At 38.4% G+C, this 27285-nt stretch overlaps 1 protein-coding gene across 1 annotated transcript in view; it reads left to right on the forward strand.

Annotated features, from left to right (window-relative positions):
* Positions 1-27285, forward strand: part of SLC9C2 (solute carrier family 9 member C2 (putative)) — a 99548-nt gene that overhangs the window by 6310 nt on the left and 65953 nt on the right. Inside the window, 5 exon segments of the mRNA XM_032160961.2 lie at positions 8898-9063; positions 13077-13193; positions 14669-14830; positions 19893-19992; positions 23317-23460. Coding sequence (XP_032016852.2) covers positions 8898-9063; positions 13077-13193; positions 14669-14830; positions 19893-19992; positions 23317-23460 — 689 coding nt within the window.

The following is a 27285-nucleotide window of genomic DNA, read 5'->3' on the forward strand; positions in this document are numbered from 1 at the left end:
AGGAAGAATTTAAAATGCATTGTGCTAAGAGAAATAAGCCAGCCTCCAAGGGGTACATACAAATTATAAAATTACATTCATAGACCTTCTAAAAATGGCAAAACTATAGGTCTGGAGAACATCATTGGTTGCTAGGGAATGGGGATGGGGAAAAGAATTGACTACAAAGATACAGCATGAGGAAATTTTTGGGAGTGATGTATCTGTTTTGTTTCTTAGTTGCGGTGTGATTACATAACTGTATGTATTTATCAAAACGCATATAACTGTACACCAAGAGTAGATTTTACTGTTTATAAATTGAAAATAAAGTTTTTAAAAGAAATATATTTTGACTTTTTCTCACATATTATTTCATCCTTTTATTTACCATGCTTTTTCTCATTCTTCCTTTTCTCAATTAATTGAATTCAGTTTTCTTTAACCCCTTTGTTCCTTCTACTAATTTAAAAATTTTATGTTCTATTTTTTGGTGGCAGGCATTTCTGGTTGCTTATCCGATATGCAGTCTCCCTCTCTTTCTCATTAACAGAAACTTAAAATTTTTCGTTTGGTATGGCAATAGGCCTATGTAAAATATCATATTTCCAAGCATCCCTAACAACTTTGGTACCCTAAGAAGATAGTTTGGCCAATAAAAAGTGTACAAAAGTTTGCTGAATAGGCTTCTAGAAAGCCCTTAATAAGGGGGTCAAGTCAGCTGGCATGTGCTTTTTGCTCTTTGCTTTACTTCTCTTTCTGCCTGGAGCCCTCCAGTGGGCTAGAATGAGTATCCATCTTGAGATTGTGAAGTGGTGAACATGAGAACAGGCACTACATATGATTGAACATAAAGAGAAAAAAAGAGCCTGGGTCCTTAAGAGCACTGGGAGTCAACATGCTAACATAAGGCTGTTTATTCTGGATTTAGGATTACCTGAGGTACAGTGGCTCATGCCTGTAATCCCAGCACTTTGGGAGGCCAAGGCAAGCAGATCATGAGGTCAGGTTTAGTAGAAACCCCGTTTCTACTAAAAATACAAAAAATTAGCCAGGCATGGTGGCATGCACCTGTAATCCCAGCTACTCGGGAGGCTGAGGCAGCAGAATCACTTGAACCTGGGAGACAGAGGTTGCAGTGAGCCAAGATTGCGCCATTGCACTCCAGCCTGGGCAACAGAGCGAGACTCTGTCTCAAAAACAAAAAACAAAACAACCAAAATCTCCATTTATTGACACTGTAAGTGCTCTTTTCTGTTAAATGCAGTCAAAATTGCTATATTCCTAAATACAATTCTCTTACTGGTTTCATACCTTTTAAAAATCTTAAATTTTAATAATTACATTTGATTTAACAAGTCTAAAGTTAAATATCTCTACCTTCCTCCAAATAATGCAGGAACTTCAGAATACTTTAATTATCCTTTCTCATCTTATATTTTATTACATTATTGACCTAATACTACCATCCCTGAAATTAGTCATTATCATTATTATTGCGATTGTAATGTTTTAGGTACCAGTGCTTCTCTACACTCATCTACATGCTTATCAATTTCCATTTCTTTGCTCACTGCTCCTTCTTGCATCCAACTCCATCCTTCTGGATTCAGCTTTGCTCTAGCAGCTTTTTAAAAATTGTATTTTTAAATTGACTAATAATTGTACATAGTTATGGAATACATAGTGATCTTTCAATATATATAATGTATAATGATCAGATCAGGGTAATTAGCATATTTATCATCTGAAACATTATTTCTTCATGTAGGGAACATTCAATGTCTTCATTCTAGCTATGTGAAACTATATAATATATTGCTGTTAACTATAGTCATCCTGCAGTGTTATAGAACACTAGAACTTACTCCTATCTAGCTGTGATTTTGTGTCCTTTTCATTAAAGGTCTGTGAGTAGTCATCTTTTTTCATTTAGTGGTCTTTGTTTCTCTGAAAATGTATCTGTTTTGTCTCAATTTGAATAATACCTGAGCCTAATTGTTGCTTTTGAGACAACTGCTATCAATCTAATTGTCATTCTTCTGTAAGTACCTGTCTTTTCTTTCTTTTCAGATTGTCTCTTTTTCTTTGGTGTTCTGTACAGTAGTTACCTTTTATCCACCATTTCACTTTCCATGGTTTCAGTTATCCAAGGTTTCAGTTACTTGTGGTCAACTATGGTTTGAAAATATTAAATGTGGTCTCTAAGAACTTGCTTTATGAATCTAGGTGCTCCTGTGTTGGGTACATATATATTCAGGATAGTTAGGTCTTCTTGTTGAATTGAACCCTTTACCATTATATAATGCCCTTCTTTGTCTTTTTTGATCTTTGTTGGCTTAAAGTCTGTTTTGTCTAAAATTAGGGTAACAGCCCCTGCATTTTTCTGATTTCCATTTGCATGGTAGATTTTCCTCCATTACTTTATTTTGAGTCTATGGGTGTCATTCCATGCGAGATAGGTTTCTTGAAGACAGCATACCATTGGGTCTTGGTTTTTAATCTAGCTTGTCACTCTGTGCCTTTTAAATAGGGCATTTAGTCCATTTACATTGAAGGTTATTATTATTATTTTATTGTTATTTTGAGACAGAGTCTCATTCCACTGCCCAGGCTAGAGTGCAGTGGCACAATCTCAGTTCACTGCAACCTCCACCTCCCAGGTTCAAATGATTCTCCTGCCTCAGCCTCCTGAGTAGCTGGGATTACAGGAGCACACCACCACGCCTGGCTAATTTTTTGTATTTTTAGTAGAGATGGGGTTTTACCATGTTGGCCAGGCTGGTCTCAAACTCCTGACCTCATGATCCACCTGCCTCGGCTTCCCAAAGTGCTGGGATTACAGGCATGAGCCACCGTTCCAGGCCAAGGTTATTATTGATATGTGTGGATTTGATCCTGTCATTGTGTTGTTAACTGTTTATTATGCTGACTTGTTTGTGAGGTTGCTTTATAGTGTCACTGATCTGTGTACTTAAGTGTGTTTTTGTATATGCTGGTGACAGTCTTTCCTTTCCATATTTAGTGCTCCATTCAAGATCTCTTGTAAGGTGGGTCTGGTGGTAATGAACTCCCTCAGCATTCGCTTATCTGAAAAGGATCTTATTTTTCCTTTGCTTAGGAAGTTTAGTTTGGCTGGGTAGGAAATTCTTGCTTGAAGATTTTTTTCTTTAAGAATGTTGAATACAGGCTCCTGATCTCTACTGTCTTGTAGGGTTTGTGCTGAGAGGTCCACTGTTAGCCTGATGGGGTTCCCTTTGTAGATGAGGCATCCAAATAGGAAGAGAGGAAGTCAAACCATCCCTCTTTGCAGAAACATTATTCTATCTCTAGAAAACCCCATAATCTCAGCCCCAAATCTCCTTCAGCTGGTAAATAACTTCAGCAAAGTTGCAGGATATGAAATCAATGTATAAAATCATTAGCACTGCAATACACCAAAAACAGCCAAGCTGAGAGCCAAATTAGGAATGCAGTCTCATTCACGATTGACACAAAAGACTAAAATATCTAGAATACAGCTTACCAGGGAGGTGAAAGATCTCTACAGTGAGAACTACAAAACACTGCTAAAAGTAATCAGAGAAGACACAAACAAATGGAAAAACATTCCATGCTCATGGATAGAAAGAATCAGTATCATTAAAACGGCCATACTACCCAAAGCAATTTACAGATTCAATGCTATTTCTATCAAACTGCCAAAGATGTTCTTCACAGAACTAGAAAAAAACTATTTTAAAAAGAAAATGTGGCACATACACACCATGGAATACTATGCAGCCATAAAAAATGATGAGTTCATGTCCTTTCTAGGGACATGGATGAAACTGGAAATCGTCATTCTCAGTAAACTATTACAAGGACAAAAACCCAAACACCGCATGTTCTCACTCATAGGTGGGAATTGAACAATGAGAACACATGGACACAGGAAGGAGAACATCACACTCCGGGGACTGTTGTGGGGTGGGGGGAGGGGGGAGGGATAGCATTGGGAGATGTACCTAATGCTAAATGACGAGCTAATGGGTGCAGCACACCAACATGGCACATGGATACATATGTAACAAACCTGTACACTGTGCACATGTACCCTAAAACTTAAAGTATAACAATAATAAAGGAAAAAAAATTCATGTGGAACCAAAAAAGACCCCAAATAGCCAAATCAATCCTAAGCAAAAATAACAAAGCTGGAGGCATCACATTATCCAACTTCAAACTGTACTACAGGACTACAGTAATCCAAACAGCATGGTACAAAAACAGACACATAGACCAATGGAACAGAATACAGAGCCCAGAAATAAGGCTGCACACCTAAAACCATCTGATCTTCAACAAAGCTGATAAAAACAAACAGTGGATAAAGGACTCCCTAGTCAATGAATTGTGCTTGGATAGCTGGCTAGCCATATGCAGAAGGTTGAAATTGGACCCCTTTCTTACATCATATACAAAAATCAACTTAAGATGGATTAAAGATTTAAACATAAAACCTAAAACTATAAAAACCATGGAAGATAAGCTAGGAAATACCATTCTGGATGTAGGAACAAGCAAAGATTTCATAATGAAAGATGCCAAAGGCAATTGCAACAAAAGCAAAAATTAACAAATAGGATTTAATTAAACTTAAGAGCTTATGCACAGCAAAAGAAACTATCAACAGAGGAAACAGCCTATAGAATAGGATAAAATATTTGCAAACTATGCATGTGACAAAGGTCTAATATCTAGCATCTATAAGGAATTTAGACAAATTTACAAGAAAACAACTCCATTAAAAAGTGGGCAAAGGATAAAAACAGACACCCTTCAAAGGAAGACATACTTGGAGCCAATGAGCATATGAAAAAAAGCTCAACATCACTGATAATAGAGATATGCAAATCAAAACCACAATGAGATACTATCTCACACCAGTCAGAATGACTGTTATTAAAAAGTCAAAAAATAACAGATACTGTCGAGGTTCCAGAAAAAAGGGAATACTTATACAATCTTGGTGGGAGTGTAAATTAGTTCAACCACTGTGGAAAGCAGTGTGGCAATTCCTCAAAGAGCTAAAAATAGAACTACCATTCAACCCATCAATCCCATTACGGGGTATATACCCAAAGGACTATAAATCATTCTGCCATAAAGACACACGCACATGAATATTCATTGCAGCACTAGTCACAATAGCAAAAATATGGAATCAACTTAAATGCCCATCAATGCCAGATTGTATAAAGAAAATGTACATATTTGCCATGGAATACTGTGCAGCCATAAAAAAGAATGAGATCATGTCTTTTGCGGGAACATGGATGGAGCTGGAAACTATTATCCTTACCAAACTAATGCAGTAACAGAAAACCAAATACTGCATGCTCTCACTTATAAGTGGAAGCTAAATGGTGAGAACTCATGGACACAAAGAGGGGAAAACAGACACTGCGGCCTACTTGAGGGTTCAGAAAAAATAACTATTTTATACTAGGCTTAGCACCTGGGTGATGAAAAAATCTGCACAACAAACCCCCATGACACAAGTTTACCTATATAACAAACCGACACATGTACCCCTGAACCTAAAATAAAAGAAAGAAAATATTAAATGAAAAATTCCAGAAAAATTCATGAGTTTTAAATTGTGTGCCTTTCTGAGTAGTGTGATAAAATCTTGTGCCATTTTACTCTGTCTTGCCCAGGAAGTGAATCATCCCTTTGGCCAGCATATCCACTATGTATACATTATCTCCTGCCTATTAGTCACTTAGTAGCCATCTCCGTTATCAGAGAGAACATACAGTATCACAGTGCTTGTGTTCATATAACCCTTATTTTACTTTATAATAGCTCCAAAGTGCAAGAGTAGTGATGCTGTCATATGATTATACTTGTTCTATTTGATTATTAGTTATTGTTGTTAATCTTTTACTGTGCCTAATTTATAAATTAAACATTATCATAGATATATATGTATTTTAAAAAACCATAGTATATATAGGGTTGGGTACTATCTGTGGTTTTAGGCATCCACTGGGGTCTTGGAGCATATCCCTTGCAAATAAAGGAGGACTATTTTAGTTTCACTGTGATGTTTCTGGGTGTTAGTATCTTTTTATTTATACATATTAAGACTTCTTATGGTTACTAAATCTGAGAATTAATATATTTCATCAATTCTAGCCACATTTTGGCTATTATCTTTTAAATATTTTCTATACTGTTATTTCTTTTTTTTTTTTTTTGAGATGGAGTCTCACTCTGTTGCCCAAGCTGGAGTGCCATGGCACAATCTCAGCTCACTGTGACCTCTGCTTCCTGGGTTCAAGCAATTCTTCTGCCTCAGCTTCCTGAGCAGCTGGGATTACAGGCATCCGCCACCACACCTGGCTAATTTTTGCATTTTTGGTAGAGACAGGGTTTCGCCATGTTGGCCAGGCTGGTCTGGAACTCCTAACCTCAGAAGATCTGCTCGCCTGGGCCCCCCAGAGTGCTGGGATTATAGGAGTGAGCTGCCACACCAGGCTTGTTATTTCATTCTTAAATTCCCATTAGTTGTAGATTTTCCATCATATTCTCCATGATTTTAAATTCTCTGTCTTTTATCTTTTGGTGCTGTATTGTATGTAATTTCCTCAAATTTAGCTTCCCATTTACTACTTTATCTTTAACAATATCTAACCTACTGCTAGGCTTAATTGAATCATAAACATTTTTAACCTTTATTCTTTTCCAATATACACATTTAATGTTATAAGTTTCCCTTTAAGCACTGCTTTAATTGCATCCCTCTAGTTTTGATGCCTTATTTTCTTTATGATTCAGCAAAAATATTTAAAAACTTGGACAAAATGGGAAATTCCTAAAAATATGTAATTTGCCAAAATTTACACTAGAAATTCTTTTTATTTATTTATATATCTATTTTTGTTTTTAGACAGAGTCTAGCTCTGTCACCTAGGATGGAGTACAGTGGCATGATTACCCCTCACTCCAGCCTCGACCTCCTGGGCTCAAGTGATCCTCCCATCTCAGCTTCTGGAATAGCTGGGACTACAGGCACATGCCACCATGCCTGGCTAATTTTTTCTTATTTTTAGTAAAGGTGAGGTCTTGCTCTCTTGTCCAGGCTGCTTTCTAGGTTTCTGGCCTCAAGCAATCCTCCTGCCTCAATCTTCCGAAGTGTTGGGATTACAGGCATGAGCCACCATGGCTGGCCTACTCTAGAATTTAAAAAGACCCAAATAGTCCCATAATCATTAAAAATTGAATTGGCAAATAAAAATGTTCCAAAACAAAATGAGACCCAAACTATTTTAAATGTAAGTTATGTGAACCAGTATGAAAGATAACTCCAATCTTATGTCTTACAGACTAGTAAAAGAGGAAATCCTCCCACATTTATTTTATTTTTAGAGACAGAGTCTTGCTCTGTTGCCCAGGTTGGAGTGCAATGGTAATATCATGGCTCATTGCAACCTCAAACTCCTGTGCTTAAGCAATCCTCCCACCTCAGTTTCCTGAGTAGCTGGTACTACAGGTGTGCACCACCATGCTCAGCTAATTTTTAAATTTTTTTTTTTTGTAGAGGTGGGAGTCTCACTATGTTTCCCAGGCTGGTCTTAAACTACTGAACTCAAGATACCCTCCTGCCTTGCCTCCTAAAGTGCTGGGATTATGGGCATGAGCCACTGCACCTGGCCTCCTCCCTTACTTATTTTATAAGCCTTGTTTAACCTTAACACCAAAACTATACAGGAATATTAAGAGGAAGAAAAATCATAAGTCAATGTCACCCACAAACATAGAACAATTCTACACAAAATTTTGGCACAAATATATCTAGTAACATATAAATAATAAAAACATGATCAAGTTGTGTTTATTTCAGAATAAGGTTAATTTAACATTTAAAAAATTGCTTAATGTAATTCATGCTCTTAAGAGATTTAATCACGAGGTCAGGAGATCGAGACCATCTTGGCTAACACGGTGAAACCTCGTTTCTACTAAAAATACAAAAAATTAGCCGGGCGTGTTGGCGAGTGCCTGTAGTCCCAGCTACTCAGGAGGCTGAGGCAGGAGAATGGCGTGAACCCAGGAGGCGGAGCTTGCAGTGAGCTGAGATCGTCCCAGTGCACTCCAGCCTGGGGGACACAGCGAGACTCCATCTCAAAAAAAAAAAAAAAAAAAAAAAAGATTTAAGAAGAAAAACCATATGACATTACAGTAGATAAAGAAAGAAAAGGACCTAATGGTCAAATTGTGAAAACCTCACAGAAAGTAAAACAAAAGACAGAGATGGAAAATAAGAAAAGGGTTGAATAACAAAACTATTTTTTTTCCTGAGGATAATTTTGAAAAATAAATACTTCTTATACTTGGGCATAAACAATGTGTGCATAGAAATTACAAAACTCTGTAAATCACTTAATCTCAAGCATTTCATGGCCTCCCCTTTCTCTATTGCAGAACTACTTATTTTACAACTAATAAAATGTAAATGGGGGGATTTTCTGTGACTATTTTAGAGTCTTGGTATATAAATTTGTGTCATGTACCAGACACAATATGTCAGTAACAATTTACTTTCCAGACTAATCAGGATATGTTTTATATAGAAGCAGGAGAAATTTGCATTCTGTTTTAAGAACCTTTCAATATTGAGAACTATTGAACTAGAATAACAACAAGAAAGATAGTTGAGTCAGTCTTTTTAATAATAAGGTAGAATCTTGCTTATTTGAAAGGGGCAGTTTCTTTGTGGCAGATGGTTAAACTAGAATACCTTTTAAAGTTATCTTCCAGGGTAATTGTGTAACATTTACAACCAAGATCTGACTCTTAGGATATAAGTAAATGCCATCATGCCATCTTTAGATGTTAAGTCTAATACTGTGTTATGAATTGGTTCACAGGTCTTGTTAACTGGATTAATTAGCTTTTCTACAGCAAGCATCATAATTGGATATATCGTTATAAAATTCAATAAAGATTCATGGGATTTGCAATCTTGCCTACTCTTCAGCATCACCCTTGGCATTATAGATCCTCTTCGTTCTGTGAATTCACTAAAAACTATTGGTATGTCACATTTATTTCTCTCTCATATCTTGAAAATACAAGGGTACATTATTTTCTTTTGATTATATTTTTCTTGCATGAATTGTGCACCCAGAAGAATAAGAATCTGTGCTTTTTTTTTTCACCTTGAGAGGTAGAGCACTGATTGACTTTAAGGAGACAGTGCAAATAAGACAACCACCAAGGAGATGAGATAAATCGTGCCAATTATAATCTCCAAGGAAGTTTTTCAATTTTTTCAAAGAAAATGTAACCTTCTAGAAGGTGATAAAAATTGGCATTCTTATTCTGTTCCAGTGAATTCTTAGCCACGAGGTAGATATTCTAAGTTGGTGAGTTTGTTTACCAATAAGGGAAAACATTGAAGATCCCTAACGAGACTATTCCAAGGCCTTGCTACCTCTTGTTAGAACTGCCTCCATTTGGAATAGCTAAGGTTTGGCAGGTGGTGGAGGGGGTTACAGTTTATCTTCAAGAAAAGGGGTAAGGATATAGTTTGGCACTCAAATGTATTACTCAATAAAAGCTTATTCCCAAGAGGATTTGGAGTCCTGCACTATTTCCCATATTATTTGGTAAGGTGGAAGATGATTTCACTCTGAAATGTCCCCCTATTTCAGGATTTTTTTTCTTTGTTCCTTCTAAAAATAACAACAAAAATGGGAGACACGTGCAGGATGTGCAGATTTGTTACACAGGTATATGTGTGCCATGGTGGTTTGCTGCACCTATTGACCTGTACTCTAAGCTCGCTCCCCTCACCACCACCCCCCAACAGGCCCCGGTGTGTGTTGTTCCCCTCCCTGTGTCCATATGTTTTCATTGTTCAACTCCCACTTATGAGTGAGAACATGTGGTGTTTGGTTTTCTGTTCCTGTGTTAGTTTGCTGAGGATGATGGCTTCAAGCTTCAGCCATGTCCCTGCAAAGGACATGATCTCATTCCTTTTTATGGCTGCATAGTGTTCCATGGTGTATATGTACCACATTTGCTTTATCCAGTCTATCATGGATGGGCATTTGGGTTGGTTCCATGTCTTTGGTATTGTAAATAGTGCTATAATAAACATAACGTGTGTATGTGTCTTTATAGTAGAATGATTTATATTCCTTTGGGTATATGCCCAGTAATGGGATTGCTGGGTCAAATGATCAGGTTTTATTAACACAGCAGTATCAACATGAATGGCTAGATGCTATGGTTTCTGTTTTTGACTCAGAAATATTTTCCTAACCAATTTTAAAGTATCAGTTGTATTTAGTGGAAATATACTACCTTATGATTGGAGTGAGAAACCTCCAACCTTTCCAGCATGTGATATTCTTGTTTTCATACTCCTAGCTGGGAAAACATAGGGTTTTAGGAACTTTTGGAGGTTCTGTTCTAAATTGTTACAAGGTAGATACATTTCTCAAAGACTCTGATCCTGTTCTCTTTTTTCTCTTTGCTCCTGTAAGTACAATTTTTTTTCTGTCTTTCCTTACCTGTCTTATTCTTTCAACCATTTGTATTTACCTCTTGTTTCATTACCTCATTTTTCTTCCTGCTGTCCTTTCTGCACTCTCTTGACTATAAATGGTTATAATAAACTATAAATGTTATTTATTGCAGTTTCAACATTCAATTTTTTTTTTCAAAAAAAGGAGTACAGTAGAAAGTCTTCTTTTTATTTTTTTATTTTTTGAGACAGAGTTTCGCTCTATACCCCAGGCTGGAGTGCAGTGGCACGATCTTGGCTCATGGCAACCTCCGCCCCCTGGGTTTAAGCGATTCTCCTGCCTCAGCCTTCTGAGTAGCTGGGATTACAGCCATGTGCTGCTACGCCTGGATAATTTTTGTATTTTTTAGTAGAGGGGGGTTTGCCATGTTGGCCAGGCTGATCTCGAACTCCTGACCTCAGATGATCCACCCACCTCGGCCTCCCAAAGTGCTGAGATTACAGGCATGAGCCACTGCACCCAGCTGAAAGTCTTCTATTTCTTTAAGACAAAACCAGTGAAGGTATTGGGTTGCCTCTTAATTTTTATATTTTTTTATGTCAACAACACTCAGGAGGTTAGAGGGATTCTGGATCCAGTAGCATTGTCTCCTGATAAGACAAATTTGACTTATTTTTATGGGGAAAGTCACTCTCACTTGTTTTGGGTGTTGGCTGCGCCATCATATTGTCCCTTTGTGTGAATTAGATAAATGGCTCTTTCTTCAAAACAGTTTTCTTTTATTTAAGAGTCATAATACATTATTTTTTCAAGGAAAAACTATTTTTTGCCAAATGCCTAAAATTATAATATACAGAACTACAATTTCTATAATGTTAATAGTGTTTCTTTTGATGAGTTGCCCATCTGCATTGTAAACCTGTACAACCTAAATCTAAAGTGGACTGGCCCAGTCAAAAATGTAGTAGACGTTCATATGTAAGTTAAAAGGAAATTGTCTATCCATTACCTGTTTTAAAAGAGTATAAGGGCTTAAATAACTTTTATTTTAAAGCAAATCTGGAAGAGGATCTTGTAAATATATAAAATATAGAGTGTTAGTATGATCTCAATTGAGTAAAAAGAACCACATGCTTAGAAAAGGACTTCAACTTTAAAATGGTTATATCTGGGTCATCATAGAATTATAGAAGATTTGTTTTATTCTTTTCTTTTCCAAATTTTACAATGAATATAATTCATTGTGGACTAATATAAATTAGGTCCACATTAAGCCAAAAGAGAAGGTGGAGAGAGCTTGAAGATGTAGCAATAGAAACTGTCTAAAATGAAACACAGAGAGAAAAGGACTAGAAAACATTGAACTGAGCATCAGTGTGAGCTGTGGACAACTTCGAATGACCTAATGTATGAATCCTCAAAAGAAAAGAGAGGGAGGAACAAAAAATTTGAAGAAATCCTGGACAAAAAGTTTCTAAATTTGATAATAATGAAAGCTAGAGATTCAACAAGCTCAATAAACTGTAAGCCCAAGAAATATAAAGAAGACTACACAAAAGCACATAAAAAGCAAATTCCTTAAAACCAATGATAAAGAGAAAATTTTAAAAGCAGCCAGAGACAAAAGTCACATTGTATTTAGAGGAATAAAAATAATGACAACAGACTTAGAATTCTACACTCAGTGAAAATATCTTTTGGAAGAGAAGGTAAAATGAAGACTTTCTTAAACATACAAAAACTGAAAGAATTTATCATCAGCAGGCCTGCACTACAAAATTGTTAAAAGTCTTCTAGGCAGAAAGAAAATGATGTTAGATGGAAATTTGGCTGTGGAATTTTATCTACTCAAGCCTCTGGAAATCACAACCAATCTATTTTTGGTTTCTATGTATCTGTCTATCATGGACATTTCATATAAATCAAATCATACAATATGTGGCTTTTGTGTCTGGCTTCTTTCACTTAGTATAATGTTTTCAAGGTTCAGGTTTTAATATGTATCAGTAAGTACTTCATTCCTTTTTGTAGAGGAATAATATTCCATTGTAGGGATATATCACATATATTTATTCATATATCAGCTGATAGACATTGAGTTGTTTCCACCTTTTAGCTCTTATGAACAATACTATCATGAATATTTATGTACAAATCTTTGTGTGGACATATATTTTCAATTACCTTGGGTATGTATCTAGGAGTAGAATTGCTGGGTCGTATTTTGTACTTATTTCTAAAATGAGGTTATTTTGGAATCTGATTCAGGTTTATTCAAACTAAATGTGGTATCTTGAGAAGTATTTGTCTCATTCTGAAACTCAAGTATGGTTGAGACAATGAACAATACAAGCAGTGCTATCGCCATGTTTCTTTGCCATTGTGAATACAGGAGGCACAATATAGAAATTTAAAAATGGTGATTGTGATTGTCTTACAGACCCATCCCAGTCATAGTTGCCTTGTTTTTTCTCTTTTTTCTTTTTCTGTTCTTTCTTTTCTGTTTCTGCTTCCTGTGCAAGAACGTTATTTTCATGTGGCATATTGAGTTATATTTTGTATTTCCTTTTTCAGGCATTTCTAAAATATACATTGATCTCATTAGAGGAGAATCATTGATCATTTGTAGCATCGCATCAATTTTTTTTGGAAATTTTCGGGGCAACAGAATCCACTTTTCTATTTTTAGAGGTATGAGCATTTTTTGTCTGTATATTTTCTAAAATCATTCTCATTAAAATTAAGATACATTCAAATGTTTAACTTTGCTGCCTTCTCTATACTTTACTTTTGGGCTGATTACAATGATATATGAAGTAACAAGAAAAAAATCATAGTTGACCATCTGCATCCACGGATTCAAACAACTGCAGATCAAAAATATTCAGAAAAACTCAATAAAAATAACAATACAACAATAAAAATGCAAATTAAAATGCAATACAGTATAGCTATTTACGTAGAGTATTTACATTGTATTAAGTATTACAAGTAACCTAGAGACGATTTAAAGTACACAGAAGTATGTGCTGTAGGTTATATGCAAATAATATGCTATTTTATATCTAAGGTTTTGTGAATCTGCAGATTTTGGTATCCAAAGGGGTTCCTGGAACCAATGCATGTGTGTTCTTGGACATTAAGAGGGAAAGAACATTTAAAAAGTGCTTTAGTTTTTCTCAATATGCATAAATGCATGTGTGCACACATATAGTGTCACAATAGACACATATAGTGTCAGCTCGCTCAGATTTACTTCTTTCCTGGATCAATCTGGATCTCAGTGACTGAGTGCTAAGAATTGGCTTGGTTCTGGATTTGGGTCTGAGAGTGAAAGCAGAACATTGTATGCAGGACTGGAGAATCCAGTCCTAGAAGTGACAAGAGCCAGATTCCTTCAGCTAAAGCCCACTGGGATATGAAGCTGTTGCCTTGCTAGGTTTCCAGATGTGTTACTAGTAGAAATGAAAAGGTGAAAAAATCACAGTATGAAGGGGGAAAATATGTTTTTCTGATATACTTTTGTGATAGTCACAAGAGGAGGAAGATACTAAAAGGAAAAATAAATATTAATGAATAAAGAGGAGTTTCCAGTGCTTCTCAATGAGGGAGCTACCGGGCATTGGGGTGGGACAATTTTTGTCATTTAGGACTACCTTGATAGCTACCCACTGACTGCCACTAGTGCCCCCAGTTATTGCGACTAATGAAAATTTCTTATCTTCATTTTCCAATGTCTCCTGGGCCGGGGGCAGGGTCATAAACTAACTGCAGGTTAGCAGTGACCCTGGGCCTAGTTAGCTTGGTCTTGACATAGTTTATCTAAAAATTTTTAATTTAGATTTTTTTTTTGTTTAGACATTCACTTTAAACCCATTTGTCACAAGTTTTTCACATTTATTGTCCTTGCCTTTCTCCTGAGGACATTTGAATCTTCCATCACTAGATAAGCAAACCTTAAGCTGCAGACTGTAAGGGAAGGTTATTCTGAGAGAGGCTTTTTACCAGACTTTCACGAGACACTCCTATTTGCTGAAAAATAAGGTCCCCACTCAAAATCTCACAAGCAAACCAAAGTGCAAAGACCCAAGTGCCATCAGTGAAAGAGACAAAAGTTATAGCTGAAGTTTTTATTTCTTATTTTTTCTTTCTTTCTTTTTTTTTAGATTTACATGTAGGCATTGAACTCAGCTTGGACATTTTGGGAAGCATAATATTTGGATATTGGTGTGCAAAAATCATTCAGTGTATATTGGCTGATGTTTTTAGCAATATGCTGACTAATATCATTCTCTGCTTTTCAATGGTGTACATGACTTTCTATATTGGTAAGGCAGAAATAAATACAAAAATTACTGTCCTTAAAGTAAGCTTTATTTTTTCCTGATCTTGAATCCAGTTGCTCTTCCTCCTTTTTGTGGCCCCACTGTGTGTCCTGTCATCTTACTTATCTCTAGCTCTTTCCTGGTCTTTCTTAATAAGCTTTTTATTTCAACTCCATGTCCAATTTCCTTGCACTGTTCTCTGTGGTTACTCTCTTATTCTTTTTGGATTCTTCATTTGACTTTGTATATAGTCGCTGGCATTCCCCAGGCAGAGGAATCAACACTGAGCTCATTTCTGCTCTAACCCTGAGAACAAACCATCTGCAAACTGAGAAGGCTAGGAGAGATGCTCCTGAGGCTTTTCTAGATCAACAGCCTTTAATTCAATGGATACCAAATTGAGAAGACTATAGAAATGGCAGCCCTTACTTCGGCTAAGAGTCAGGAAAGGAGAGGTATATTTATTGTTGAAAGAGAAGCAGGAGAGTGAAATAATCACAGGAGTAAGAGTGCTCAGCATTGGCTGACCTTCAGCTAGTTTAGTCCAGTGAAATGGAGATTTAAGTGTTTACTGGCCTGACTGAGGTGCCCGGTCCCTAAGAGACATAGTAACTGTGGCCAAACTGTCAAATTCCACTTTTGCTCTCATCTCACACAGTGAAGCAACTTCAGTTCTTGAAAGACCTCAGGTATCAAGAGGTTAATTACTTCTCTTTCACCTCCAGTTACCTAAAAGCGCTGCTTCTTCTGCAGATTAATTGCCACCTGAGGGTTTCTCACTGCCCTGAATCAGTAAAATTATAGAAAGCATTCACTGAAGGCTCATTTCCTTCAAATTTCTTCATTTTTCCCCTCTCCTGTGCTGCTTTTTATAGATTCCTTAAATGTTTGAAGAAAAAAATTTAGTCTATTTTTCTACTAGACTGAGTTCCTTGAGGTGGAGGCTCTTAGTCATCTTTTTATTTGTTCTCTTTTCTGTGTTTGGAGCTTGCCACATGCCTGATAGTAATTTGACACATGTTGGTTGAATAAACTGCTACTAGTCCTCGAAGAGCTTTGGAGTTAGGCAGACTTGAGTTCAAATTTCAGCTCTGCAATTTATTAGCTTGATGACCCTGGAAAATTACTTAATCTCTCTACGGTTCACTTTCCTTATCTTTAAAAGTGGTATGATAGGCTGGGCGCAGTGGCTCACGCCTGTAATCCCAGCACTTTGGGAGGCTGAGGCAGGCGGATCACTTGAGGCCAGGAGTTTGAGACCAGCCTGGCCAATATAGTGAAACCCTGTCTCTACTAAAAGTTCAAAAAATTAGCCAGGTGTGCTGGTGCACGCCTGTAATTCCAGCCACTGGGGAGGCTAAGGCACAAGAATCCCTTGTACCCGGGAGGCGGAGGTTGCAGTGAGCCAAGATCACGCCATTGCACTTCAGCCTGGGCAAGAGTGAGACTCTGTCTCAAAAAAAAAAAAAACAAAAGTGTTATATCACCTAATGTATTAAGGGTATTGCAGGCATTAATGAGATAATCTGTCATGTGACTCACTCCTGCTGGTGTGCTGATAGCTCTTGCTGGCTTGCCAGAGCTGATTATCCTCCTGTCTTTCAAACTCTGTTCAAGTGACATTATGTTGAGAGCTCGAAATTGGCCACAGTGAGAGTCTTTACACCACAGAAATTGGAAGACACTGCAACACTACAACTCAGGGTTCCCTCTACTGCTCCAACCTTGAACTGGGTTTTAAAAAGATTTTTTCTCTTACTGCTTGTATAATTGCAGAAAAGAGCTGGCTTTAAACATTTACCAGCACATCACTGGGCTCAAGGTAGGGCAGTCAATAAATATGAGTTCCTATTCCCTTTTCCTTCTAAAAAATGGAGATGCTTCCAGTCAATGTGTGGCATCATCCTAACCAGAGGTGTATGAATTGAGGGCAGGCAGGTAGGATGGGGTTCCCTAGAGTCTTTTAGCATTATTGCCACATTGGAAGACTCCCATTTCTGACATACAACTTTTCAAGTTGGAATAGGGTTGTTTGGTTAAGCAGTATGAATTCCTTATGCTCATTCGGGTATGCGGCCAAAAAGCTGATCAATTCAGCTCAATCCCAATTCAATTCAAATCAAATGTTTACCAAAAATATATTTAAGCATTATGAAGTCTGATTATTTTGTGCTAACTAAATGGCATCATAAGACTTTGAAGCTGATTTCTGTGAAGGAGTATAAGTCACATAGCTGTGGAGTAAAAGATCCTTAAACAATTGAGACACTTGTGATTTAGACTTTAGGAGGTGGAGATCGTAGAGAACTGAGCCAGGACCTTGGTTCTAGTTTCAGGTCTACCCTCAGTTCCTTCACCTGTAAAATGGGGAGACTGAGTTAGGCAGTGATGGGGTGGTAAATTGGCTCTCTGGGAAGAGAAAAAGCCCCGATTTGCAGTGCTTGTCAATTTTCATGGGATAAATGTATCTACCGTGGCTGATTTCAAGGATGGCTTTGGTTAGCAACCTGCTCACAAAGTTACTAAAAAATTAACAATTAACTTTCCTGAGCAGGTACCAGGTCTCTAAGAATCAGCCTTAAAGAGAATGATGATTTTCTCTAGAAATTATGCCTTTGAGATTGTAGCTGTCACCAGCAGAGAGGAAAGATCTGTATTTTGGTTGCATTTGTTCAGGTAAGACTTACTGCAGAGTGTGGATGAATGATAGAAGGTAGGAATTTAGCATTAACCACTCAGGCTTAAATACATCCCAGAGTCAGCACTTGTGTGTGCTATATATACTGATTTCAGCCAATAATTCTTCGTAGCTTCAAGGCAGCGCTGTGCCGCTGCTCAGAATGAAAGCTTGCTAGGTAGCCTCCTGTTTTACGTTGAATTGTGTCCCCCCAAAAGACGTTGAAGTCCTACATTCCAGTACCTGTAAAGGTGACTTTATTTAGAAAGAGGACCTTTGTAGATGACCAAGTTAAGATGCGTCATTAGGGTGGGTCCTAATCCAGTATGACTGTATCCTTATAGAAAGGGGAAATTTGGACACAGCGACAGACACACATAGAGGGAAGATTATGTGAAGACACAGGGAGAATACCAGCTATAAGCCAAGGAATGCCTGAAACTACCAGAAGCTAGGAGAGAGGCCTGGGACAGAATCTCCATCACAGTCCTCAGAAGGAACCAACCCTGCTGATCTTAGACTTCTAGCTCCGGAACTGTGAGACAATGCATTTCTGTGGTTTAAGCCCCTCAGTTTGTGCTATTCAATTATGGCAGTCCCAGGAAACCAATACACCTCCCTCCTCTATTACACTTTCCTCTGTCAAGAATTAAAAAACAACTTCAGGCAGTCCTTTACTCATACTTAGTAAGTTCCTGAAAGCAAAGTCAGAAAAAGGCAGTGTTATAAAGAGATGTTCCGTAGCCAGAAAGCGAAAATGTAGATAAAATTCTCACTTATACATTCTCTAATGTTACATTTCTTTCATGTTGTTTAATTTTGTTCTCTTCCCTGACTAATAAACATACCATCAATTGGCTTAAGTCCAAAAAGCATCTGATTGAGGTGGGAGAGTCACCTCTTTTAGTGTTGATGTATAATTTATGAAAGAACATGGGTTTTATAAAAGTGTAGGCTAGAGGCATTCCAAGAGGGATTCCTCCATCCTAGCAAGGAGGAATATTTTATCAAGTGACAGTGTTTAGAATTTTGTGGGGGATGGAGATAATAAAAAGTAGAAGGAGTTTTTGTCATCTTTATAATTGTTTTAAAAGTCTACAAACAATGCATCCCCTTGTTGCCTGTAACTGGGGCTTGTCACTTCCACTGTCCCTTCTTTATAAAATACTAATTATAGAGAATTGGAAATTGAAAGATAGTTTCCCTGTCATCACAGTTTACGGCACTCCTGGTTTTATTGTCATTGGTTATTTAAAGTAAATTCAGTTAAATAAGTAGATAAAAAGAAGTCTAAAGTGAACTTAAGGGATTAGATAAACCAAAAGAATAGTAAACTCCTCTTTAAATTAATAAACAATATTAATTTACTAAGCAATAAAGTAGATAAAAACAATTAACAGCATGATAGTATTATCACTTATTCATTGTTTTAAAAGTGTGGCAAGCATTTTCATGTTTTCTAATTTAATTTTCACAACTGTATGAGTCATAACTATTTTGCGCCTATTTTATAGTTACAGGGCCACTAATGGAGGAAGGTGAGGTCACGTTCCAAAAGCAACCAGCTCTGCTTTGCCCCAAAGCTCTTCCAATCCTATCTTTCATATTCTTTGTCTTCCTTTCTGTCTGACGGTTTTAATGTGCTATTTGAAGACTCTGCAGCGTAAGACTGCAGAGTATTTATGGTATTCAAATATCCTTCAGGTTGGTTTTCCTACCTCAGACTATTAACACATTTACACATTTGTTTAGAGCCCAACAAATTACAAGTTTAATTAGGGAGGTCTATAGCTACAAAAGAAAAGCAGGTGTAAGGAACTGGAGTCATCAGAAGCACAACTCCCGGGACATGTAGTGCAGTATTTCTGAGATGCTTAAAGGACACCTTGAGGGCTGTTGAACTTATTTTCCATTAGCCGTATCCTCAGTGATGGTCTCCAGCAGGACTTGGCAAACTGCGACTCTTGGGCCAAATCTGCCTGTTAGCTAAAAATGGTTTTTACATTTAAAAATGGCACAAAAGAAGAATATTTTGTGGCATATGAAAATTATGTGAAATTCGGACTTCAGTATCTATAAACCAAGTTTTACTGGACACATCTGTTTATATATTATCTGTGGTTGCTTTTGTACTACAACAGCTGAGTTGAGCCATTGTAACAGAGGCTGTATGCATCACAAACACTAAATATTTACTGTGTGGCCCTTTATAGAAAAAGTTTGCTAGCCCCAGGTTTACTGGATTAGGTCAATCCCCTGAAGCAACTTTCTAAGAACTACTACTTCTCTTAAGATTCCCACCAATTCTTTATTCAAGATAAAGTATCTTAGTATGCAGATATGAATACATTGCATTTGATTCATTTGTTTTTTTTTTTTTCTCCCTAGTGGAATTTTTAGGAATGTCAGGCACTCTTGCCTTAGCCGCTGTAGGACTGAATTTAGATTCTTTAACTTTTAAACCGAAGATCGAATTCGTAATTACTAAGTAAGTTTCCTATCGTGCCCTTCGATGGATCTCATAGCAGTTTAGTGCATAAGGGGTCTCGCCTTCATGGACACTAGTAAAACTCTTTTTCCATAACCTTTCTTTATCTTGAAAATTTTATTTTTGCTATCAGTTATATTGGAAAAGAATTTAAGGTGCCAACAGTTACCAGCATTAATTGATACTCCTGTTATTAATAAAGTATCAGTGGCTCAGAAACCATGGTGTTTTTTGTACGTAACCTGACAAAAATTTACTTTGAACCATGGAGATTTAAAGATACATTTTTTCTTTGTTTCCTTCATAATATACCTAAATAACAGTATATTAATGTGGGAAGAGCTGGAAAAGAAGAGTAGCAGAAAGATGTAACATCAACAAAACTCTTACCTACACTTTACTCCTGGTAATAAATGCCATATGGACATCTCTGGATAGAGGGAAAATCATTTGCCTGTCTGTGCAGAGAAATAAGTTAGCCTTTCTCTGAAAGACTATGATAAATTAGAGAATTGGTTCAGAATTATCGAATACCAAGTCATCATCTAATGTAGAAATTCCCACATCAGATGAAAACAAATGTCGAAATGAGAAAAATAAGCCATAATCCTGAGTTTTCCCATGAAAATTAATTTATTTAATGTAAGGACTATGCATTACTGTGAAATTATGTCCATTCTACTTTTTTGTTGTTTATAATGTCCTCTCTTTTATGACATTCCAATGATAGAAGATGATATTTTCTTTTCTACTTGGCAAAATGAAAAAACACGGGCAGCCAGGCACAGTGGCTCACTCCTGTAATCCCAGCACTTTGGGAGACCGAGGCAGGCGGATCACGAGGTCAGGAGATCGAGACCATCCTGGCTAGCATGGTGAAACCCCATCTCTCTAAAAATACAGAAAAAATTAGCCAGGCATGGTGGCAGGCTCCTGTAGTCCCAGCTACTTGGGAGGCTGAGGCAGGAGAATGGCGTGAACCCGAGAGGTGGAGCTTGCAGTGAGCCGAGTTCTCACCATTGCACTCCAGCCTGAGTGACAGAGTGAGACTCTGTCTCAAAAAATAGAAACAAACAAACAAACAACAACAACAACAAAAAACATGGGCACCTAAAACTATTCCAGTTTTGTGTGTATGTGAATGAAACATTACTGTGTTTTTAAATCCAGAAGCTTGGGAATAACCAGTTCACAGAACATCTACTTGGTGTAATGCTCAATTTAGATGGTTTCCTGAGCTCAGTGCTACTGTCTGTTGACATCATTATAAATTACTTTCTGTTCACTCAATTGTTTATTTTTTCACCCATTTGACCAATCCTTTCTTAATGTCTGGTGTGGTCTGGATGTTGCATCTTAGGTCTGGGGCTAAGAAAATAAGTCCCTTCTCAGAGGTACTCATGTTAAGTGGCAGACATGTTTATATAAGAAAGTAACAATCTGTGTGAATAATTACGTATTTATTCAGGTTCTACTATATACATAATGCATTTTTTAGGTCCTGTGGAGAGATTTGAAAAAAAATTTCTTTTGAGACAGGATCTTGCTTTGCCTTCCAGGCTGAGGGGCAATGGCACTATCAAAGCTCACTATGGCCTCCATCACCAGGGCTCAAGTGATCCTCCCACCTCAGCCTGTCAAGTAGCTGGGACTACAGGCATGCACCAGGATACCCGGCTAATTTTTTGTATTTTTTGTAGAGATGGGGTTTCACCATGTTTCCCAGGCTGGTCTTGAACTCCTGGGCTCAAGCAATCTGCCCTCCTCAGCCTCCCAAAGTGTCGGGATTACATGCATGAGCCACTGTGCCCACATTACATTTTTTTTTAAGTATTTAACTCAGGCCGGGTGCGGTGGCTCACGCCTGTAATCCCAGCACTTTGGGAGGCCAAAGCGGGGGGATCACGAGGTCAGGAGATCAAGACCATCCTGGCTAACATGGTGAAACCTGTCTCTACTAAAAATACAAAAAATTAGCCAGGTGTGGTGGCGGGTGCCTGTAGTCCCAGCTACTCGGGAGTCTGAGGCAGGAGAATGGCGTGAACCTGGGAGGTGGAGCTTGCAGTGAGCTGAGATTGCGCCACTTGCACTCCAGCCTGGGTGACAGAGCAAGACTCTGTCTCAAAAAAAAAAAAAAAAAAAAAGTATTTAACTCAGTCAGTTATTCCATGACTTCTGAATTTTTTGAAAACTATGCACTGGGATTTGAGGTCCCCCCACTCAAACTCTTCCCCAGTAGGTGTTCAGAATCAATTGAATTAAGAGATAGAAATCACTTGGAGAACCAGACTATCTCCTTGATTGGGGTAATGCTGTGTGTATCAAAGAACATGGTTTATGTCTGCAGCGAAAATGAGGCTTCCTTATGCTTCTTTCCGAGCATAAATTTTGAGATTCACCTGTAAGGAAAATGGTTTGTGGGGCAGATGCACTTACCCAGTCAGCTGAAAGGGAAAGTCTCCAGAGGGAGAATCTAGAGGGGGCAGGCCTTGAGATCTGCTTGTGGAAGTCACACTTGGGTCTGACCCAGGCGTGCTACCACATGGAACCATACAGAACAGAACATGTACTCTACTGAGGCCTCAGCCCCCTGCCCTAACCCACCTGCTCTGGTCTACTCAGCAAGAATCTCTGGGGGTGGTTCTGTCAATTTTTAGAATTCAATCTGGGTGATTCTAATGCTTTCTTCTGCTTAAAAACTACGTTAGTGCAGACAGTCAGCACCGTAGGAATTCAGAGCAGGACCACCTCCACCTAGGGTGCTTAAGATGCTTTCATGGACAACATGGGATTAGAGTTAGCCTTACAAGACTTTTAGGAATTCAGTAGACAGGAAAGCAGACAGGAGAGACTTTCAAAGTAAATAGAAGAGTACATGTGAGTCACAGAGGGAGAGGTTGTGCAGAGAGCATTGAGATGATCCTGTTAGCTATTGCAAAGTCAAAGTTACCGAGGTACCTCCTAGTAGCAACTACAACTCCGGGTTTAGCAGTAGCAGGCCCAACAGTTGACATGCTCCCACTGAATCCCAGAGAAATTGATAAATCATCAGCTGGGGGAGGTCCTCATTTTTCTGCTTTGCTGTTATTATTCTACTGTGAGAAGCAGCCCATGGGTATTGGTGTGATGAAGGTAATGAAAAATATGGAACTGGGTGCTTTTAGATCCAACAAAATTCTTTTAAATATTGACTATAACAGAGATGAAGGCAACGGCCTCTGCTAAGACAGCATGGTAGATATAAGATACATGCTTTTATGTGAAAAGGAAAATATATTTTTAAGATGATTGCTTAAAATGTCATTTCTATTTCATTCATCCTAGGTTCTTAAGAATTTTTTCATCTGTATACGAACATTTAATATATGCTTTCTTTGGCATTGTGATTGGATGTGGAGAACTCAGCCATTATGAATTTTACACTATAACTTTCATATTCATTTTATTTACAACAGTGAATTTGGTAAGGTAAGAATAATATTTTAAAGTTTGTTTACTGAACTTAGATTCTCAAGGCCAGAATTAGAATTAGGAAGCAGTGGCATACAGCAAAAAGGGCTCTGGACATGGAGCCAGGAAACCTGCATTGTTATCAAGGCCTTGACAATAGCTTGCTGTGCAACTTGGGGTAAGTGTTTATTTTTCAAGATTTTATCCATAAAATGAGAGGGATCGGCACCACCCATAAGCTAGACAGAAATGCAAATTAATGGACCCATCTTGACCTACTGAATCAAATCTCTAAATATGAGATCCAGGAAATAGTTTTAACATGCTCTTCAGGTGGTTTGTATGCATGTTAAAGTTGAGCATCACTGGACCAGATTAATTGCTCTTAACATTTTTGTTGAATTTCATCATAATTTATTATCGTCAATAGCTATGAGAAAGCCACTATCATGCTATGTACCAATAGCTGTGATAATGCACTTACCATGTACTGTATGCCATTGATATGAATATCACCTTGTGATGTATGTGTTATTGCATCACTTCACAGACGAAGCCCAGAGAATGTAAAAACCTGCCTAGAGTCACTCAACTCATAAGTGCAAATTTGGGATTTAAACCTAACTCCATGAGCATCCTTATTCTAGAATGCCATTGCCCACTGATGGTAGTTGTGTCTTCCATAAGAATTTATGAAAATGTCTCCAAAAACACTGTCATTTTCACTCAGGATGGTGGACAAGGTAGCTTGTCTTATAGTATGTTCCCATGGAAACTTGAGTCTGCTGACTCAAGGCACTGCATGCAACTCAGATAGTCACTCTCACACAGAAGGCTGTGTACACAGCCCTGGTTGCCACCCCTATCCCCCACCTCATCAGAGTGGGGCCTAAATTGGTACCTGCCTGCTGTTCCCATGCAGCTGTGAAATCAGTAACCATCTTATCATCTTTTCTCTGGCTCTCTGTCTGGACTATTAAAAAACAGTTTTTAAGTTAGTCATTGCTCCCTAGTATAATTTAGGTATTTATGTTTATTTCTGGATCCAAATTCCATCTCCCACACTTGTTAGCTTTGTGACTATGTAACTATATGACTTTGGGTCATTACTTAATCTAAGTTTCAATTACTTATCTGTAGACTGGGCATAATAATAGATCATCTCAGAGGGTTGCTGTGAGGATTCAATGAGGTAATGCAAGTACAAGAATTTAGCACCATGCCTGGCACATAGTAAATGCTCAGCAAAGTGAGTTTTTGCCATGATTGTGGCTATCCTTATTTTCTCAGGATAAGACACAACTTTTGAATCTTCAAAATAATGAAAGGATTCCCCAAAGAAATTATCAGTAGGTTTTAAAACAAAACATTATTAATAAAATTAAAACATGAAAACAAACCACCACTGTATTTGTTAATTCTTTCAGCAGATATTTATCAAGCACCTACTAAATGTCAGGCATTGTTCCAGGCACTTAGGACACCTCAGTGGACAAAATAGTCTGAAAACATGAAAATTTCTGCCATCATGGAGTTTACAATGTAATTGGGGTTTTCAGAAAAAAAGCCAAAATCATGTTAAATAAAGAATATAATATATTAGAAAATAATAAAGACTATGAAAATAAATAAAGCGTGGTGAGGAAGTTGGATGTGCCAGCACTAGATGGCAAGCTGCAATTCAAACCCAGTGGGCAGGGTAGGCCTCAATGAGAAAGTGACATTTGAATAAAGATATGAAAGAGGTGAGGGAGCCAGGCAGATGGGGGGAAAGACTCATAATTTTATATGCCCTAAGGGAGGGGCCGGCCTGGTATGTGCAATAAACAGCAGGGAGGCCTTGGTCACTGAAACAGAGAGAGGGGAGAGCAGGAGATGAGGATAGAGAGGTAAGTATGAAAAAAAGTAAGAGAAAGAACCCACATATGAATGCCTTTGTGAGTTAAGAAAACACCTGGGAGGATGTACCTCAGCCCCTTAAGAGTGGTTACTTTCCTCTGGGGAATGGGATTTGTGAAGGGGAATAAAGTCAGGGCATTTTAGCTTTTAAATTTTTTACTGAGGATGGAGCAAGATGGCAGATGAATAGAAGGCTCCACTGATCATCCCTCTCACCCCCGTGCAGGAACACCACATTTTAACAACTATCTGCACACAAAAAAGCACCGTCATAAGAACCAAAAATCAAGTGAGTGATCACAGTACCTACTTTAAAATTCACATTGCAGAAAGAGGCACAAAAGAGGGTAGGAAAAACAGTCATGGATTGCTGACACCACCCCTCACCAGTCCTCCCCACCACAAAGCAGCTGTGTGGTGCAGAGAGAGAATCTGTGCACTTGGGGAAGGGAGACCACAGCAACTGCGGGAATTTGCATTGAACGTAGTGCTGCCCTGTGACAGTGGAAGGCAAAACTGTGCTGAACTCAGCCAGCATCTGCTCACAGAGGGAACATTTAGACCAGCCCTAGCCAGAGGGGAAGTGCCCATTCCAGTGGTAGGAACTTGAGTTTCTCGGCAAGCTTGCTACCATGGGCTAAAGTGCTCTGGGATACTAAGTGAACTTGGAAGGCAGTCTAGGATATAAGGACTGCAATTCTTAGGCAAGTCCTGATGCTGTGCTGGTCTCAGAGCCAGTGGACTGGGGTAGTGCGTGACCTAGTGAGACAGCAGACAGGGTGGCTTAGGGAGTATTTGTGCCACCCCTCCCACAACCTCAAGCAGCGCAGCTCAGAACAATGAAAGTGACTCCTTCCTTCTGCTTGAGGAGAGGAGAGTGAAGAGTAAAGAGAACTTTGTCCTGCATCTTGGATACCAGCTCAACCACAGTAGAATAGGGCACTGGGCAGAGTTGTGAGGCCCCCAATTCAGGTTCTAGTTCCCGGACGACATTTCTAGACAAACCCTGGGTCAGAAGAGAAACTGCTATCTTGAAGGGAAGGACCCAGTCCTGGCAGGATTCATCACCTGCTGACTAAAGAGCCCTTGGGCCTTGAGTAAATAACAGCAATACACAGGTGGTATGCTGTGGGCGTTGGGTGAGACTCAGATATGCTGGCTTCAGGTACCAGCTTGGCCACAGTGGGGTAGACACCAAGTAGGCTTTTGGGGTCCCAAGTCCAGGCCTAGGCATTCTTGAACTTGCCCTGGGCCAGAGGGGAGACCTCTGCCCTGAAGGGTGAGTCCCAGGCCTGGCAGCATTCATTACAAGCTGGCTTGAAGAGCCCTTGGGCCTTAAGTGAACATGAGTGGTGGTGTGGCAGAACTCCCTGGGGACTGGTGGTAGTGGTGGCCATAGGGAGAGGCTTTCCTGCCTGTGGAAAAAGGAGGAAAGAGCGGGAAGAACTTTGTCTTATGGTTTGAATACAGCTTAATCACAATAGAATAGAACACCAGGCAGATTTCTAAGGCTTTTCACACTATTTTTTATTTTTTATTTCTTTTTGGGACAGGGTCTTGCTGTGTTGCCCAGGCTGGTCTTGAACTCCTGGGCTCAAGCGATTCTCCTGAATTGCTTGAGAAGAAAGAATTAGTCAGCTTGAAGACAGACTATTCAAGAATACACAGTCAGAGGACGCAAAAGAAAAAAGAATAAAAAAGAATGAGGCACACCTACTAGGAAATAACCTCAAAAGGGCAAGTCTAAGTGTTATTGGCCTTAAAGAGGAGGTAGAGAAAGAAATAGGGGTAGAAAGTTTATTCAAAGTGGTAATATCAGAGAACTTCCCAAACCAAGAGAAAGATATCAATATTCAAGTACAAGAAAGTTGTAGAACGCCGAGCAGATTTAACCCAACGAAGGCTACCTCAAGGCATTTAATAATCAAACTTCCAAAGATCACA

The sequence above is a fragment of the Hylobates moloch genome, unplaced genomic scaffold, assembly GCF_009828535.3.
Source record: "Hylobates moloch isolate HMO894 unplaced genomic scaffold, HMol_V3 SCAFFOLD_8, whole genome shotgun sequence".
In the NCBI taxonomy this organism is placed as follows: domain Eukaryota; kingdom Metazoa; phylum Chordata; class Mammalia; order Primates; family Hylobatidae; genus Hylobates; species Hylobates moloch.